General features: G+C 47.4%; 1 protein-coding gene across 1 annotated transcript in view; it reads left to right on the forward strand.

Moving 5' to 3' along the window:
• The window catches only part of LOC121283897 (DNA-binding protein RFX8-like), a 136,161-nt gene that overhangs the window by 78,465 nt on the left and 38,449 nt on the right, over positions 1–19,247 (forward strand). Inside the window, exons 10-11 of the mRNA XM_041198700.1 lie at positions 4,359–4,469; positions 6,102–6,252. Coding sequence (XP_041054634.1) covers positions 4,359–4,469; positions 6,102–6,252 — 262 coding nt within the window. The remainder of the gene's footprint in view (positions 1–4,358; positions 4,470–6,101; positions 6,253–19,247) is intronic.

The raw sequence follows: 19,247 nt of genomic DNA on the forward strand, positions 1-19,247 counted from the left end.
TGTCAAAGGCCTTCTGGAAGTCCAAGTAGATAACATCCACTGGCTCTCCTTTGTCTAACCTATTCGTTATCTCCTCAAAGAATTCTAACAAATTTGTCAGGCATGACCTCCCCTTGATGAAACCATGCTGACTTTGCCCTATTTTACCATGCACTTCCAAGTATTCCGAAATCTCATCCTTAATAATGGACTCTAAAATCTTACCAATGACCGAGGTCAGGCTAATCGGCCTGTAATTTCCCATCTTTTGCCTCACTCCCTTCTTAAACAGAAGGGTTACATTAGTGATTTTCCAGTCCTCTGGGACCCTCCCTGACTCCAGTGATTCCTGAAAGATCATCACTAATGCCTCCACTATCTCTTCAGCTATCTCCTTCAGAACTCTGGGGTGTAATCCACCTTCAGACCTTTCAGTTTTCCTAGCACCTTCTCCTTGGTAATGGCCACCATACTCACCTCTGCCCCCCCCAGACTATCTTGAACTTTGGGGATGTCACTCGTGTCATCCACTGTGAAGGCTGACGTAAAGTACCTATTCAGTTCCTCCGTCATTTCTTTGTTCCCCACTACTACTTCTCCAGCATCATTTTCCAATGGCCCAATGATCACTTTTGCCTCTCCCTTACCCTTTATATATCTAAAAAATCTCCTGCAATCTTCTTTTATATTACTGGCTAGTTTACCATCATATTTAATCTTCTCCCTCCTTATTTCTTTTTTAGTTGTCCTCTGTTGGTCTTTGTAGGCTTCCCAATCTCCTGGTTTCCCACTGCTCTTCGCCGGATTGTATGCTTTCTCTTTAGCTTTTATGCTGTCCCTGACTTCCCTTGTCAGCCATGGTTGCCTCGTCCTCCCTTTTGTAGGTCAGCCAGTGTGATAGGTGCACTGGGTGCTGCAGGGGTGGGGACGGGAGAAGGGCGAGTGCTGAAGTGTGCGCATGCATGGGGGTGCGCTCACTGAAAGCTCCCTGAAGGCACAGAGCTGCCTATTTTTAACATGATGAATAAATGATTTAAAAATAAGGAAAACATATCCCCACATGTGACTCCGTCACATGAAGAGGGACATGTAAAATATGAGTTTTAGAAAGTTTTATTGGTTCCTTTGTCACTGATCAAAACCTCATCCTGCCCGTGGATGAGGTTTTTGCCCGCCTGCCAACGAAACGGTTGGACAGGCAGCGAAAAATTCAATTTAATTAATTGATTAAGGGTCTTAATAGGCCTCTCAATTGTCGGTGGCCGCGCTGCCACCTCTCGCACACGCCTGCTGACTGAAAGATCGCGAGACTGTGCAATGACATTGGGACCCTCGCTCGACATCCTTGCACTCTATTTCACTTCTGTTCGGGTCGGACGAGCGCCCGCCCAACGAGGGAAAAATTTTGCCCATAATCTAGGTTGACATTTCAGTGCAGTGCTGGAGAGTGTGACAATATAAAAGCAAGGCCTCATCTACCCTGCGAAGTGGATTTCAACTGCAACCCTTACCTGGTGACTCACACTAATAAGAAAGGTGGAAGCAGCAATGCTATAGAAACGTCATAATTTTGAAGTTCCCTCCAAGTCACACACCATTGTGCTTTTGTCATATGTCACCCATCCCTTCATAGTAATTGGCTTAATACCTTGGAATTTTCTGCCTAACACTATCGTGAGAACACCATCACATAACTGCAATCACTCGAGGAGGAGGCCCACCGCCACCTTCTCACAGCAATTAGGGATGGACAATAAATGAGGCCTTGCCATTGGCACCAGAACCCTGAGAACAAATAAAAAGAAAACATGAATCACACAACTGCTGCAATAAATGTTGCATAATAATGTTGGACATAATTCATCTTAGGACTAGTATACTTTCTGGAGACAGCAAGGGCAGCATCTTCCCGTCGGTGAGCAGGGGTGGGGGGTCTGCTCGCCGAGGCATAAAATTATGTGCGGTGACATCGGGCTGGTGTTCCGACATTTAGATTTTCAGTTTGGCGGGCATGCAGCCGATTCAGATGTGCGCCCGCTGAACTGTCAAAGGCCTATTAAGGCCATTTAAAACCTAAGTAACTCAATTTAATGAGCTGCCCGTCCAACCTTAAGGCGAAGAGCCCAGGCAGCCTTCAGAAAAAACATGAAACCTCATCCATGGGCAGGATGAGGTTTCATGAACTGTTTTAAAATCTAATAAAAATTTATACATTTATTCTTTGACATGTCCCAGCTCATGTGATAGTGTCACATGAGGGGACATGTGTTAAAAGCTTAAAAATCCTTTATTTAAAAGTTTAACACTGAAACAAATTTCCTCCGTGTCTCAGGGAGATCTCTGCACTTTTCCGTGCGCATGCGCAAAAGAGCACAGGGAACCAATCATGGGATCCACCCCACCCCCCCCTCCGCCTGTATGGGGAGCCCTCTGCGTTTCCGGGTGCACGTCACAATGGGCAGGCCTTAACTGACTCACCCACGTAAAATGACAGCGCGCACCCGATCGGGGGCGCCGATTGGGTTTGCGCCTGACTCAGCACAACTCCCCCCAACAGGGCGAAATTTCTGCCCCATATGTTACAAGGCTAATTCACAATGAATTTCTTACTTCTTTTCAAAAACCCTCCTCAAGTCTTTCTCTTTGGCCTTGTCTGCAGTACTCTATCTTAGTTATAGCATTCTTTCTTTTTCTCTTACTCAGTGTCCAACATTGACCAGGATTTTCCGTGCCCACTGGTGTCAGGCATGTTCGGTGGCATGAGCAGACAATATGGCAAAATACCAGTTTGTGATCATCTGCTCAGCCTGCTGCTGGCGGGCTGTATTTGCCGCCATTGTAATGGGAACCTCATTGTAATGCATCTGCATATTACTATTAGGCCAGCCCGCTGGACTCATCCCCCCCACCCCCGTCCGCCCTCCCGCTGACGTATTTCACAATAGCATATATAAGGCATTCACTTGGCAGGCTGCATTCGCTTGGGACTTCAAGGTTTATTTGCCTACCTTGCTTTGGGCAGCACTTACAGTCATCAGCGCCAGGCTTCATAGACAGCATCACATCACTTTTAGGAGGGGCTCATGAGCAGGTCTCTACCTACCAGATTGGCCATATATGGGTGGCTTTTCAATGGCTGCAGGGCAAGGTTTTGCTTGGCGAAGGGGGAGAAGTGGCCTTAGGCAAGGGAAGCGGCTGCAGGGCAAGGGCTGTACTGGGGAAGGGGGGTTTCCCAGGGTGTGTGTGGAGGCACATGTTGATCTGTGCAAGTGGCCTCAAGATGGTGAGGGCTGAGGAGATGAGGCCAGATGGAGATGTGAGTGTATGTGTGTGAGAACAGGTGGTGATGTCTCTTGAGCTGGCAGTGAGTGAGATGCCAGTGAATGTGTGATGGGCTTGAGTGTGTGAGTTTAGAGTGATAAGATGGTTGCCATTCCCTGGCTGCAAAGATGAGATCATTCATCTTCTATCTGCATTGGATGGCCAATCTTTTCTATGCAACATTGGCACTGATCAGCATTGCCATCGCCTACCCAGCTGGAGCGGTAATGTAGCTGCCCCTTCTGTGGTCAGAGTGGGTGTAGACAATATCACAGCGGGCCTCCACGGTGTCCAAAAGGCACTCAAGGGCTGTAGTCCTCTTGCCTTTTGGAACCATGTCTTATTTGCAGCAGTCCTGGGCTGGAAGCACTGAGAGTTGTGCGCACAGCTGTGCTTTAAATGTGGCACCCGGCATGATGAAGCAGCTAGGTGACGACATGGCGGGCGAATCGGAGCCTGCCCGCCATTGAAATGCCAGGAATGCATAATAATTGCTGTGAGATTGGGACAATACAACATGAAAAGTCACCGTTGCGGCCGTCGGGTAAAATATTGTTTTACCCGCCCGCTACTGCACTTAGTGCAAATCTGGGACGTTTCTGCCCATTACCTTTTCCTCCTTTTTCGAAAGCATTCAGATGTATTTTTACATGTGACTGATGAAATATAAATACAAATTGTTATTATTTGTGAATCATAATCATTGGTAGAGACCAATGCTAAATCAATGTATCAAGCATTATTTGTTTTACAGAAAGAGGTGATAACTTAGCACCATTGAGCATGTTAAGCAGTATTCTCAAGCAAGTTCCAACCAGGGCAAAACCTCTGTACTGTTTTTCTAAACAATAATCAATGTGTTTGTACCAAACTGTAGACTGAGTAACAAGCTAATGTCCTGCAGTGCTATTTTAGCAGATGTCCAAATAGTATATACTAAATTGTGATGTCATCCCACAGTGTGTGAAATTTGCATAGATGCAGTTTGCCTGAATGAAAATGATTTTCAAATTAGAATGCTCTCATTATGATATATATATAATTATATATTACTGTAGGTCAGAAATCTCCTTTCGTTGTTCTGGGAGTCATTCACATATGATGCCATCAATACATCCTTCCCAGATATATGCCAGCTTTTCTGCTCTTATGATGCACAGCTGTACAAGGTAATTAAAAATGCTTACTGGCAGAACAATAACATTGAGAGCTGCCTGCAGGTAATATATTAAACATACCATTGATCACAATGTATAAATCGACCACTGAAGCCTCAAAGTCCTTACGAGAACAGGGGTTGACTTGTGTGCCAAGTATAAAATGTGAACCTCTGATGTTGGTGTAGATAGTTGCCATTTTGAAATGTAACAAAAAACTCTGCTGATTCAAGTTAAATCAATGTGACACATTTTATTGAATTAATTAATTTTGCAAGTATACCTTTAAGCACAATCAAAATATTGTAAAAACCAAAGCAAAGAGTTCATCAAATTCTTTCTGAGTCACTTTGGCTGTGGCATCACCGTAAGGATCCAACTCTGGATCAGATTTGGCTCTTTCAATTCCAGAATCAACAAATCATCTCCCCTCTCTATCCATTGGATATTCTGCATCTTTTGAATGAACTGATTACAGTTTATGCACTAAAAGCATCCCAGGATTTGATGACAAAAACCACACAAAATATCAAGTGGAGTAACATGCCTATTGCCACTCTATTTTTTCTACATCGACCATCCATCTATTCCATTGGGCATCAACATGATCCTTGAATGTCTTGTTGAAGCACACATCCAAATATTGAACTATAGATGTGAGACACCCCACCCCCCTCCACCAGCCCCCGTGCCCCCCACCCCTGCAACCCCCACCCCCCCCAACCCGTACAGCCTTGTGAAATCAGTAGAATAATAATTACAACGCACATGCGCAAGTTGTATTAAGATGAGGAATATTTTTACGAAAGCACATATTAAAGTTTTATTCAAATGTTCAGTGTTTACTTCCAGCATTGAAATCATTTGAAAGCTTATCAAAAAAGTAAAGAACTTCTGACTTTTTTAAAAAACCCAAATATGTTGCTGTGCCATTCATGGCTGACAGACATGAGGGATGATCTGCGCTCGCACCTCTGCCAATACAGATGAGGTGTGAACCACCTCTGCTCCATTTCGATGCATCCCACAATTCCATTTGAAAATCACAGACATAAACCATGTTCAAGTGTTCTTGCACACAGCACATGTCATTCCCCAGTGAAGGCTCTTGGAGACCTGCTGCTCTCTTTGTTGCTGATGATCACTGGGAGGTGTAAGAAAATAGACAATGGTAACTGCGATTTTTCCTCCATTCCTCTGAGGAGGAAACATCTTACCTTTCACCAGTGCCTCCAGTAATGGCACCTTAAGATCAAAGATTGGTTGTGAGCTATAATTCTCCCATGCTAGAGTATGCTGTTGCTTCACACTACTGCTCCTCTTGTTTATTTTTAATTAATAGTTGAACTCACTCCAAATTTGTGTTAATTTTATTTGTGTCTGCTCCTCAGTTCATTTCTCATGACAGTTTGAATGATTATCCTAGCAGCAAAATGTAACATGAGAGTGTGCATTTACTGAAATATTTAAAGGCTGTGGTCTTCTGTAGTTATTTCTTTTAATATTTTTGCCCCTTAATGATATTGCTTGGTTTATGTAAAAGAGTATAAAAATTATCTGGGATGATATGCTTCAAAGTTTTTAATTGACATGATAAAGCCTAGTTTAACCATTATTTACTGTGCACATTTACTGTGTTAACAGATTATAGAAGAAATTCTTCTTCGCGATTTTCTAGGTGACTTTTCTGTCCAACATCTTCAGAGTGCTAGATACTTTGCCAAAAAGTTTAAAAGTTGGCTAACTGATGCACTGGAGGGCACACCATTGCTACTACAATCACTGAAAATGAGAGGTATCTTTTTGCAAGAGTAAAGCTTTAAACATTATAGATTTATTACCCTTCCTGAAAGCTATTCATCTAGGACGTAGCATCATAGCTGTCTAATATTGTCCTCACTCTCAGTTCTCTCACCTCTGGACATCCATCCATCCATCAGCACACCTCCGCTGCTGTTGCTGCATTGCCTCCACCTTTTATGCCATTTTTCTTATCAAATCATTCACTGTCTCCACTTGCTTACACACAGCTGGAATGCTAACTCTCATTCCACCATGTCAGAGGCCATAAACTTGAATGAACCAGGTGAGCACAGCAAGTCTATTTATTCGTCATTAGCTCTGACTCAATCATGTTAGCTTTTAAGAGACCTCACTCTCCACAGTCAAAATGCTTTCTACTCCAGGACCACCCTGGAGGACATTAAAGCCTAAGGCTCCTCTTCTTTGTAATCAGCTGTTCTCTCAATCTCCTGTTCGCCATCCCCTCCGCCTGACCTTGAAAGGGATTCTTTGACAACAAAATTTACACCACATATGTAACTGCGTCTGCCAATACATTCCCTTTTTTCATCTCACCTTGCCCTCCCATCCATAGCAGTCCTGATCCCATGTTACTCCATAGTTTCTCTCTCATCTCAGCTTGTCTTTTCCAGCCTCATTTCTTCAAAAAACCCACTGTCATGCTTCAGGATCTTCTGACTGTTCTTCTATGAAAAGAATTTGGAAAAGAATTAGATTGTTGCGTCAAGTTTTCAAAATAAATTCAGCTAGAAGTTGCGTTTCCCCAAATTTTTGGTCAGCAGGATTGCAATTCGTGACCTCTCTGCACTCATACAAATCAAGGTGGTGACCATGCAATTTTCATATATCCACCAAATCTGCATGATTGTAGCATGGCCAGGACTGTCCCAGCAATGCTTCCCTGTCCTCTAAGCTGGCTGCAGCCTTGTGCTCAGTAGGGGCCCCCGGCAGTGTTGCTTGCTAATCATGCGGTACAGTCAGTCTGTTTTCTTAAAGGTAGATGGATGTTAAAGGAAAGCTGCACAAAAGTATTGATCCAATGTAAATTATTGCAAAGTAAATGCTAGAGCAGATTGAGGGTTCCAGAGTGGTGGTTATGGTGCCGGATGCTTTAGTGGTGAGGGCAGCAGGAGAGGCCTGATGGTCATCCAGGGGGTGCCAGGAGACGCTCAAGATCCACTCTCAGAATGGAATGAGAGCAAATGGCCAGCAAGTTCCACTCCTGAAGGCTGAGCCTGACGACTTGGCAGCTGTGCCTCGAAGTCTAACATTGTAATGTGGTGGGCAATATCAGTGGGCAGGATTTTGAGATCATCGGGAGGGTGCGGCGGGTGGGCCTGGGTGCAGCTGGGAAACGGCTTACTGCCCGCGATTGGCTTCCAACTGCGATTTCACGCTGGCTGCCAATTAATGGCCAGCCAGACTGAAACGCGAGCTAAAAAGCTCAGCACTGTCGGGGTGTGGGCGGAAGGAGAGCAAGCGCTGAAGCCTGGGTAGGTGTGGGGGAGTGCATAATGAAAGCTCCCTGAAGGCAGAGAGCTGCCTTAGAGAGCTGAAAATTTTAAACCCTTAAATAAAATTTAAGAATCCCAGAAAAAATTTCCACACGTAAGCATCACTCACCTAAACATGTTGATGATAAAAGTTCTGCCCAAGAGCAGGATTCTCCCCACTGTCGGGGGTGAAGTTGAATTGCGGGTGCGCACAGGCGTGCCTCTAATCAGTGCCCCCAATTGGGGGTGCGGTGCCATTTTATGTGGGCAAGCCAATTAAGGCCCGCCCAGCGTGACGTCCACACGGAAGTGCTATGCACTCCCTGTGTGGGCGGGGGGGGAGGGGTTCAATAAACCCTAGAGTGAGCTTTTTTGCGCATGTGCATGAAAGAGCGAACTCACCTCCCTGAGGCAAAGTGCTGCCTCAGGGAGAATGGCTGTTCTGTCAAAAATATTTTTAAAAAAAAGAAAATTCCCAACATGCACCTTCATGTGACACTGTCACATGAGTTGGGACATGTCCATAATTTTTAAAAAACTTTAATAAAATTTTTAAAAACCTAAATGAAACCTCATCCTGCTCGTGGATGAGGTTTCGAGCTTTTTCTAATTCCCGCCGGGGCTCTGGCCAGCCCACGAAGGACAGGTCCATTAATGATTTTAATGACTTTGTCAATGGCCTCAATTGGCCATTGACAGGTCAGCGGGCACACAGCTGATTCTGCTGCACCCCCGCCTACCTGAAAATTTAAGTGGGAGTTCTGGCCGATGTCACCGGGCGCCATTTTACATGTCGGAAAGCCGGCCCCCACCCCCCCCCCACCCCCCACCACCACTCGCCGACGTGAAAATTCTGCCCCAAGTGTTTTTTTAAAAATTATTATTGGAAACCTCATCCCACCCTTGGATGAGGTTTCCTCAAAAATCCAAAGGCTGCCAGGCCGCTTTGCCCGCCCGGCAACTGTAAGGTTGGATGGGCAGCGAAAAATAGTTAATTAATTGATTAATGGCCATACTAGGCCTCTTAATTGTTGGTGGGCGTGCTGCCAACTCCCATGCTAACTGAAATATCGTGTGTGTGCGATGACATCGGGACGCTCACCTGACATCATTGAGGGTGATTTTACGCCCAATCGGGTCAGGTGCTCACCTGCTCATAGGACGTAAAATTCTGCCCAATGAATTGATAGTCACAAGACATTTTCAATCTACCATAACACCAGCTGCTCAAGTTGCTCAATGCACCAAACCCCCATCACTCACTCAGCAGCACTTCCTTTATGCAGGACTTGCACCTGACATCCAGATACTTAACCTCACACTCACATACCAATCAGTGCTGCCAGCCTCACACCCACCTCTCGCTGCTTCCACATAACTCCATCCATTCAGCTAAGACAGGCACATTAGCCAAACAAAGAGATAAAAACAAAAAACTGGAGGCTGGAAATCCAAAACAAAAACAGAATTACCTGGAAAAAACTCAGCAGGTCTGGCAGCATCAGCGGAGAAGAAAAGAGTTGACGTTTCATGTCTTCATGACCCTTCAGCAGAACTAGGTGAATCCAAGGAGAGGGGTGAAATATAAGCTGGTTTAAGGTTGGGGGGGGTGGAGGGGGGTGTGGTTGGGGGGAGAGAAATGGAGGGAGGTGGTGTGGTTGTAGGGACAAGCAAGCAGTGTTGGGAGCAGATATTCAAAATATGTCACAGACAAAAGAACAAAAGAACACAGAGGTGTTGAAGGTACTGATATTATCTAAACGAATGTGCTAATTAAGAATGGATGGTAGGGCACTCAAGGTACAGCTCTAGTGGGGGTGGGGTGGAAAGGCTAGCAGGGCATAAAAGATTTTAAAATAATGGAAATAGGTGGGAAAAGAAAAATCTATATAAATTATTGGAAAAAACAAAAGGAAGGGGGAAGAAACGGAAAGTGGGTAGGGATGGAGGAGGGAGTTCAAGATCTAAAGTTGTTGAATTCAATATTCAGTCCGGAAGGCTGTAAAGTGCCTAGTCGGAAGATGATGTGCTGTTCCTCCAGTTTGCATTGAGCTTCACTGGAACAATGCAGCAAGCCAAGGACAGACATGTGGGCAAGAGAGCAGGGTGGAGTGTTAAAATGGCAAGCGACAGGGAGGTTTGGGTCATTCTTGTGGACAGACCGCAGGTGTTCTGCAAAGCGGTCGCCCAGTTTACGTTTGGTCTCTCCAACGTAGAGGAGACCGCATTGGCAGCAACGAATGCAGTAGACTAAGTTGGGGGAAATGCAAGTGAAATGCTGCTTCACTTGAAAGGAGTGTTTGAGTCCTTGGACGGTGAGGAGAGAAGAAGTGAAGGGGCAGGTGTTGCATCTTTTGCGTGGGCATGGGGAGGTGCCAAAGGTGGGGATTGAGGAGTAGGGGGTGATGGAGGAGTGGACCAGGGTGTCCCGGAGGGAACGATCCCTAAGGAATGCCGATGGGGGTGGTGATGGGAAGATGTGTTTGGTGGTGGCATCATGATGGAGTTTGCAGAAATGGCGGAGAAACATGATAGGGTCCCCCTTGTCCTCACTTATCACCCCACCAGCCTCCGCATTCAAAGGATCATCCACCGCCATTTCCGCCAACTTCAGCATGATGCCACCACCAAATACATCTTCCCTTCACCACCCCTGGAGGCATTCCGTAGGAATCGTTCCCTCCGGGACACCCTTGTCCACTCCTCCATCACCCCTTACTCCTCAACCCCTACCTATGGCTCCTCCCCATGCCCAAGCAAAAGATGCAACACCTGCCCCTTCACTTCCTCTCTCCTCACCGTCCAAGGGCCCAAACGCTCCTTTCAAGTGAAGCAGCATTTCACTTGCATTTCCCCCAACTTGGTCTACTGCATTCGTTGCTCCCAATGCGGTCTCCTCTACATTGGAGAGACCAAACGTAAACTGGGCGACCGCTTTGCAGAACACCTGCGGTCTGTCCACAAGAATGACCCAAACCTCCCTGTCGCTTGCCATTTTAACACTCCACCCTGCTCTCTTGCCCACATGTCTATCCTTGGCTTGCTGCATTGTTCCAGTGAAGCTCAACGCAAACTGGAGGAACAGCACATCATCTTCCGACTAGGCACTTTACAGCCTTCCGGACTGAATATTGAATTCAACAACTTCAGATCTTGAGCTTCCTCCTCCATCCCCACCCCCTTTCCGTTTCTTCCCCCTTTCTTTTGTTTCTTCCAATAATTTATATAGATTTTTCTTTTCCCACCTATTTCTATTATTTTTGAATCTTTTATGCCCTGCTAGCCTTTCCACCCCACCCCCACTAGAGCTGTACCTTGAGTGCCCTACCATCCATTCTTAATTAGCACATTCGTTTAGATAATATCAGTACCTTCAACACCTCTGTGTTCTTTTGTTCTTTTGTTTGTGACATCTTTTGATTATCTGCTCCTATCACTGCTTGCTTGTCCCTACAACCACACCACCCCCCTCCACTTCTCTCCCCCCCACCCCACCAACAACCTTAAACCAGCTTATATTTCACCCCTCTCCTTGGATTCACCTAGTTCTGTTGAAGGGTCATGAGGACTCGAAACGTCAACACTTTTCTTCTCTGCCGATGCTGCCAGACCTGCTGAGTTTTTTCAGGTAATTCTGTTTTTGTTTTACATTAGCCAAACACATTGCTACATGAGCACTGACTTTCCATTCTGCCTTTTCTCTGGCAGGACAAGGTGGCACACAATTGAAAAGGCAGCAGAGCAGAACTGGCAGAGGACAAGGATGCCTTCACCTCTTCAGCTCTACAGAGGTGCTTGTTGTCCAAATCATGGGCCTGGCTCCAATGGTGACCATGGCATGAGTGTCACTCAGAATATAGAAGATGACAGCATTTTCTTGCCATATGGCGCTTTGTGACACTCAGCCTACCCTCATCCTGTTAAATGGAACGATGAGCAAGCTGCAACTCAGTGTAAAACATGGACCTCTTGCTTCTCATCTCATCTCCCCTCCCTCGCATTATCCTTCCACTTGTGAGCTCCTCCTTTCAACCACCCAAGAACTGCAGCCTGCACAGCTATGTTAAATCCCAGGAGGAGGAAGGAGAGCAACAGTGCAATACTAATGAAGAAGCCCTGTCATCTTTTTCTGACATTCAGCAGCCACCAGCTCAGATATTGGCACTACACATACTTTGAAGTCTAGGATAGGGTTGGGATCAGCAGGGGATCAGCAGCGGGCATGTGCAGCCAGGCGAGGGGTAGAAAGGATAGTCATTTGCCAGGTTGCTCGAGGGAAAGGTCGCAAGCAAGTATTGCTGCAGACGATGACCTCAATAGGCAGCAGACAGGAGAGTGCTGAATGGGCATGTACATCCAGATGCAGGGCATGTTGGCTGTGTGCCAGTCTCCTGTTGCTGTCAAGGAACAGGGAGGGAATCTGGGTCCAATTTGGCAGAATGCATGGCATGGCATTTTCTCTTTCTGCAGCCTCTTTGCTATCTCTTTGTCATGCTGCAGACCCAGAGGGACTGACGCTGCAGACCCAGGGGGACTGACGCCGCAGATCCAGGGGGACTGATGCTGCAGATCCAGGGGGACTGACGCTGCTGACCCAGAGGGACTGACGCTGCAGATCCAGGGGGACTGACGCTGCAGATCCAAGGGGACTGACACTGCAGATCCAGGGGGACTGACGCTGCAGATCCAGGGGGACTGACGTCACTGACCCAGAGGGACTGACGCCGCTGACCCAGAGGGACTGACGCCGCTGACCCAGAGGGACTGACATCACAGACCCAGAGTGACTGACCCTGCAGACCCAGAGGGACTGAGATCGCAGACCCAGAGGGACTGACATTGCAGACCCAGAGGGACTGACCCAGCAGACCCAGAGGGACTGACGCCACAGACCCAGAGGGACTGACCCAGCAGACCCAGAGGGACTGACCCTGCAGACCCAGAGGGACTGACATCGCAGACCCAGAGGGACTGACATCACAGACCCAGAGGGACTGACCCTGCAGACCCAGAGGGACTGACCCTGCAGACCCAGAGGGACTGACGCCGCAGACCCAGAGAGACTGACGCCGCAGACCCAGAGGGACTGACCCAGCAGACCCAGAGGGACTGACGCCGCTGACCCAGAGGGACTGACGCCGCAGACCCAGAGGGACTGACCCAGCAGACCCAGAGGGACTGACCCTGCAGACCCAGAGGGACTGACGCCGCTGACCCAGAGGGACTGACGCCGCAGACCCAGAGGGACTGACGCCGCTGACCCAGAGGGACTGACGCCGCAGACCCAGAGGGACTGACGATGTAGATCCAGAGGGACTGACCCTGCAGACCCAGAGGGACTGACCCTGCAAACCCAGAGGGACTGACGATGCAGATCCAGGCGGACTGACGCTGCAGACTCTTCTCCCTGTTGCAGCCTTTGTGCAGTCAGCTAACTTATTCCTCTGGCCCTCTCTGGCAAACCCAGCAACACACCAAAACACCTTCAAAAATACTCCAGAGCACTTCCAGATACTTTGTAAGAGGAATAGTTCCAAGAAATTAATTTAACTGCATTTAGGGTTCTGGCTCTTTAAATGACTGTATTGGAGGGCCCATCTTGCAGCTTCACACTTGTTTTTACTGGAGTAAACAACAGAGAGGCTGCCTGAACATGTGTTGCCCAAATTTGGAATCCTAGCAACACATCAGCTGGTTAGGCAGTGTGATTTTTTTTGCAAAAATATACTTTATTCATAAATCTTCAACAACATTTCGAACCATTTCAAAATCACCATTACAATCAGGTTCAACTTTTACAACATGAATCACAAGGTGTATCAGTACAGACAATGAATATTACAATCATTGGCAGACATTCATTTTGAGCTGTACATCCAAGGGGCTCTTTACAGTTCCCAGCCCCTCGGTGCACTATGGCAGAAAGGTCTTAGGCAGCGACCCTTCCCCATTGCGTCTTTGCGGCGGCTGCCCCAAGCTTAACTGTGACCCTCAGCACGTAGTCCTGGACCTTGGACTGTGCCAGTCTGCAACACTTGGTCGGGGACAACTCTTTGCACTGGAAGACCAACAAGTTTTGGGCAGACCAAAGAGCATCTTTTACCGAGTTGATGATCCTCCAGCTGCAGTTGATGTTTGTCTCGGTGAGTGTCCCTGGGAACAGCCCGTAGAGCACAGAGTCCTGTGTCACAGAACTGCTCGGGACGAACCTTGACAGAAACTACTGCATCTCTCTCCAGACTTTCTTTGCAAAGGCACAATATACAAGGAGGTGAACAACGGTCTCTTCCCCACCACAGTCACCTCGAGGGCAACGTGCAGAGGGGGTGAGACTCCTGGCGTGTAAGAAGGATCTTACAGGGAGGGCCTTTCTCACCACCAGCCAAGCTACATCTTGGTGTTTGTTGGAAAGTTCTGGTGATGAGGCGTTCTGCCAAATGACTTTGTCAGTCTGCTCAAGGAACCATCCCACAGGATCCACCATCTCCTTTTCCCTCAGGGCCTTTAAGACGTTACGTGCTGACCACTGCCTGATGGACTTGTGGTCAAAGGTGTTTCTCTGCATAAATTTTCCCACGAGGGACAGGTGGTATGGCACGGTCCAACTACTTGGAGCGTTCTGCGGCAGCGTGGCCAGACCCATCCTTCGCAACACCGGGGACAGGTAGAACCTCAGCATGTAGTGACACTTAGTGTTTGCGTACTGAGAGCCTATGCACCGCTTGATGCAGCCGCACACAAAGGTGGCCATCAGTATGAGGGCGATGTTGGGCACGTTTTTTCCCCCTTTATCTAGAGGCTTGTACATCGTGTCCCTGCGGACACGATCCATTTTCGACCTCCAGATAAAGCGGAAGATGGCTCGGGTGATCGCCACCACACAGGAGTGTGGAATGGGCCAGACCTGCGCCACGTACAGCAACAGCGAGAGTGCCTCACACCTGATGACCAGGTTCTTACCCGCAATGGAGAGGGAGCGTCGCTCCCACATGCCCAGTTTCCTTTTCACCATAGACACTCGCTCCTTCCAGTTTCTAACGTGTGCCCCGGTCCCTCCGAACTATATCCCCAGCAACTTCAGGCCGTCAGCCCTGACAGTGAAGGGGACAAACGATCAGTCAGCCCAGTTCCCAAAGAACATGGCCTCGCTCTTCCCACGATTTACCTTGGCTCCCGAGGCCAGTTCAAACTGGTCGCAGATGTGGATCAGTCTGCGCACTGACAGCGGATCCGAGCAGACGGCGACATCGTCCATGTACAGGGAGGCTTTGACCTGAGTGCCTCCACTGCCTGGGATCGTCACTCCTCTTATGCCCGGATCCTTCCTGATGGACTCAGCAAAGGGTTCTATGCAACACATGAAAAGAACAGGTGAGAGAGGGCAGCCCTGCCTGACTCCAGATTTAATAGGAAAGCTATCTGATTCCCACCCATTGATAGAGACTGCACTATTGATGTTAGTGTAGGGCAGTTGGATCCAATTGCAAATTCCCTCCCCAAACCCCATTTTGGAGAGCACATCCACCATGTAGGTGTGCGATATTCTGTCAAAGGCCTTCTCCTGATCCAGGTGGATGAGGCAGGTATCTACACCCCTGTCCTGTACATAGGCAATCGTATCCCTGAGCAGCACAAGGCTGTCAGAGATCTTTCTGTCCGGCACAGTGCAGGTCTGGTCAGGTTGGATCACCAATTCCAGAGCGGATTTGACCCGATTGGCGATGAGCTTGGACAGAATCTTATAGTCCACATTCAACAGTGAAATGGGTCACCAATTTCTAATTTCCTCCCTTTCCCCCTTGTGCTTGTAGATGAGGATGATAATGCCTTTCCTCATGGATTCTGACATACTACCGGCCAGGAGCATACTCTCGTACACTTCTAGCAGGTCTGGGCCAATCCAGTCCCACAGAGCCGAATACAACTCCGCCGGCAAGCCGTCGCTTCCGGGAGTTTTACTCTTCTTGAAGGACTCAAGGGCCTTAGTCAGTTCGTCAGGAGTTAGCGCTTTGTCCAGGCTCTCCCGTGTTCTGTCATCTAAGACCTCCGTGATAGAGGACAGGAAGGAGTGGGAGGCCGTGCTGTCTGTGGGCTTCACGTCATACAATCCGGCATAAAAGGATTTGCTGATCCTCAAAATGTCAGACTGTGATGACTTTACTGAGCCGTCTTCTTCCTTCAGGCTGCTAATCACAGAGCTCTCTCTGTGTACCTTTTGGAAGAAGAAACGTGAGCACGTCTCATCCTGCTCCACGGAGCGGACTCTGGAATGGAAGATGATCTTGGAGGCCTCTGAGGCAAAGAGCGAGGCTTGCTGGCTCTTCACCTCTTGGAGTTCCTCCTTGACATCGACCCCCATAGACTGCAGCCGGAGCAGATTCTGCATGTTTTCCTGGAGTCGGGACATTTCCCTCTGTTCCTTTCTAGCTTTCTGGGTGCCTTTGAGGATGAAAAACCTCTTATGTTTCCCTTGATCGCTTCCCACCAGTGTGTCAGTGACTCAAAGTGGGGTTTCACGGTTCTCCAACCTTTGTAATCCCTCTTGAGCTCCTCAATGTTCTCTGGGGTCAGCAGTTGCATGTTTAGCTTCCAAACCCCCCTGCCAACCCTCTGGTCTTCCTGTAAGTGACAATCAGCCAGTAGGAGGCAGTGGTCAGAGAAGAACACCGGCTTGACGTTGATGGATCTGACTGCGAATGCACGGGACACAAACAGGAAATCTATCCTGAAACGGATGGACCCGTCAGGCCGCGACCAGGTGTATCTACGCTGCGCTCCGTCTGCAGGGTTGCTGAAGACGTCGTGCAGCTTGGCATCCTTTACTGTTTCCATCAGGGATCTGGACGTAGCGTCCAATCTGCCATCGGCCCTGCCGGATCGTCCAGCCGCATCGATGATGCAGTTGAAGTCACCGCCCAGAATGACCGGCCTGGAGGTCACCAGCAGCAGTGGGAGCTGCTGAAAAACCTCCAGCCGCTCAGCTCCTTGTGACGGGGCGTAGACGTTAATCAACCGGAGTGGAGCATTCTTGTACATTATGTCTGCTACGAGGAGGTGTCCGCCCACCACCTCTTTAACCTGGGAGACGGTGAAGTTGCCTTCCCGCAGCAGAATACCCAGGCCGGAGGAACGAGAGTCGTTTTCCCCCGACCGGATCGATGGCCCATGGGACCACCATCGTGACCATTGCCTGTAGGAGCTGAGGTGCGGTATCGCACATTCCTGCAGAAACAACAGGTCAGCTTTGACCTTGGCAAGGTCGTCCAAGGTCGCAACACATCGCGTAGTAGATTTAATGCTACGCACATTTATGGATACAATCTTTACACCCATTTTAAAGCAGTTAGTCTCTTACCAAACCTGTTGTCTCTGAGAGTTCCTTCATGCCCATAGTGTGCTCAAATTGCTTCACTTTGGATGGGCTGAGGAAAGCATCCTGAACCTCCCCATTGGCGGTGTTCTGCTCAGGTGGCATCTGGGGGTCCGTGCAGAGAGCGGGGTTTGAAATGTCCTCTGTTGGAGAAGCTTCTCCAATCCTCTCCCCCTCTGGGGCGTTGCTGCTCCCGGCTTCCTGGAGCTGGGGTGCGCTGAGCGCCTCACTACTCCCAGATTCCTGGGGTTGTGGTACACTGGCCTCTTCAGGTTGTGGGCAAAGTTGGGGTGCGCTGGTCTCCTCATTGTCTCCTCATTGCTGGTTAGGCAGTGTGATGCCTGGATGGTGCCAAACCAAGCACCCTTATCCAACAAGAACGCTACACAGGAAGCAACTAATGGTATGGGGCGCACACACACACACTGGTGCAAGTGGCAAGATATGAGGCAATATTTTTGCCCATTTTGTTCCACTCGAGCAAGGAGGGGAAGCATAGTATGTTCATTATTTTGCATTGTTATACAAAGACAAGTTGTATCGATTGCATGAGTCCAATCATAACTGTGGTCCGTATGTTCACTTATTTGAATTAAACAGCATAACAGTTTGTATCTGATTTTATCATAACCAATTGTTTTCTTGGCCCATCTTTCGAAAGATTCATGTGGGATAGGTGCACGCACATGTGAAAGACCTGATTGTCTAGTTCAGATAACACATGGTACCGTTACATCCTGTGTTACGCTATTGTATGGTTAGATATTGAGCAGCATGGTACATCTGGACTGGAGAATTGCAAATGTTACACCCCTGTTCAAAAAAGGGTCTAAGGATAAGCTAGCAACTACAGGCCAGTCAGTTTAACCTCAGCAGTGAGGAAGCTTCTAGAAATGATAATTTGGGGACAAAATTAATAGTCACTTTGGTAAATGTGGGTTAATTAAGAAAAGCCAGCACGGATTTGTTAAGGGCAAATCGTGTTTAACTAACTTGCTGGAGTTGTTTCATGAGGTTACAGTGTGATGAAAGATACTTAAAAAAAATTTTTTTGGATTATGTTGGTATTCTGTATAGGTAAAGAAATTGTGCGTGTGTGTGTGTGTATGCATCTTACAAAGGCTTCATGAGTAAACAGTGGAAGGTATTTTAATTTTATTGACCTGAAAGTAGAGGCAAAATAGAAAACACGGAAATTTTTTATATTTGGAGAATCGGAGCTTCAAAGAAGTTTGAGGACAAGGAATCTAAGATGAAAAGGGGAAAAAGATATTTAAGAAAATGGATGTTTAGCTGTGGGATGTGGTGGAAAGCCCTGAAGACCAGCTCCTTTGTATGAGATGCTGGGAAGCTGAGAAAGTTTTCAATTGGAGGCAGCCACCCGTGTTAAGCCAGGAAAGTCTATGTTTTAGGAAACAGTTTGTTTCTGAACCCCTTTTGGAATTCCACATCAGGGTGGAAGTGTTTGAGAAGTTGTGAGGTATACCTTTATGAATGTGACAGCAATTCCTTGACTTGGGTAATATTACTGGATTTTTATGGTTAAAAATCTATAAGGCAGTTGTTGCCAAAAGGTAGTTTAATTGTGTACTTTTGACGGAGTAGGTTTTTTTGGGGGTTATCCTCTAAGGTTGTTTAAACTGTGTAACTTTAATCCTGTGTACTTAATTTTTTTTCTTTTTAATAAATCTTTTAATTGTTAGAATCCTAAAGGTGTTACTGAAGGTCAGTAGCTCTTCCTCCTTGTTTTCACAATGGAAAGTAAAGATTTATGATCAGTGGGACAGACTTCATTCTGGGGTCTGGCTTGCTCAGCAGTAACATCTGCTGTGACTGTAACAACATAAAAAGGTTGATTAGGGTAACACTGTTGATGTAGTGTACATGGACCTCCAGAAGGAATTTGATAAAGTGCTGCACAACAGACTTGTGGGCAAAGTAATAGCTCGTGGAATAAAAGGGAATAACAATATAGAAACGAAATTGGCTGAGTGACAGAAAACAGAGTATAGCGGTTAATGGATGTTTTTCAGACTAGAGGAAGGCTGTAGTGGAATTCCCCAGGGTTGGTGTTTGGACCCATGGTCCTTCTGGTATGTATTAATGACCTAGGCCTTGGCATAC

This window comes from Carcharodon carcharias, chromosome 11, assembly GCF_017639515.1.
Source record: "Carcharodon carcharias isolate sCarCar2 chromosome 11, sCarCar2.pri, whole genome shotgun sequence".
NCBI classification, from domain to species: Eukaryota; Metazoa; Chordata; class Chondrichthyes; order Lamniformes; family Lamnidae; genus Carcharodon; species Carcharodon carcharias.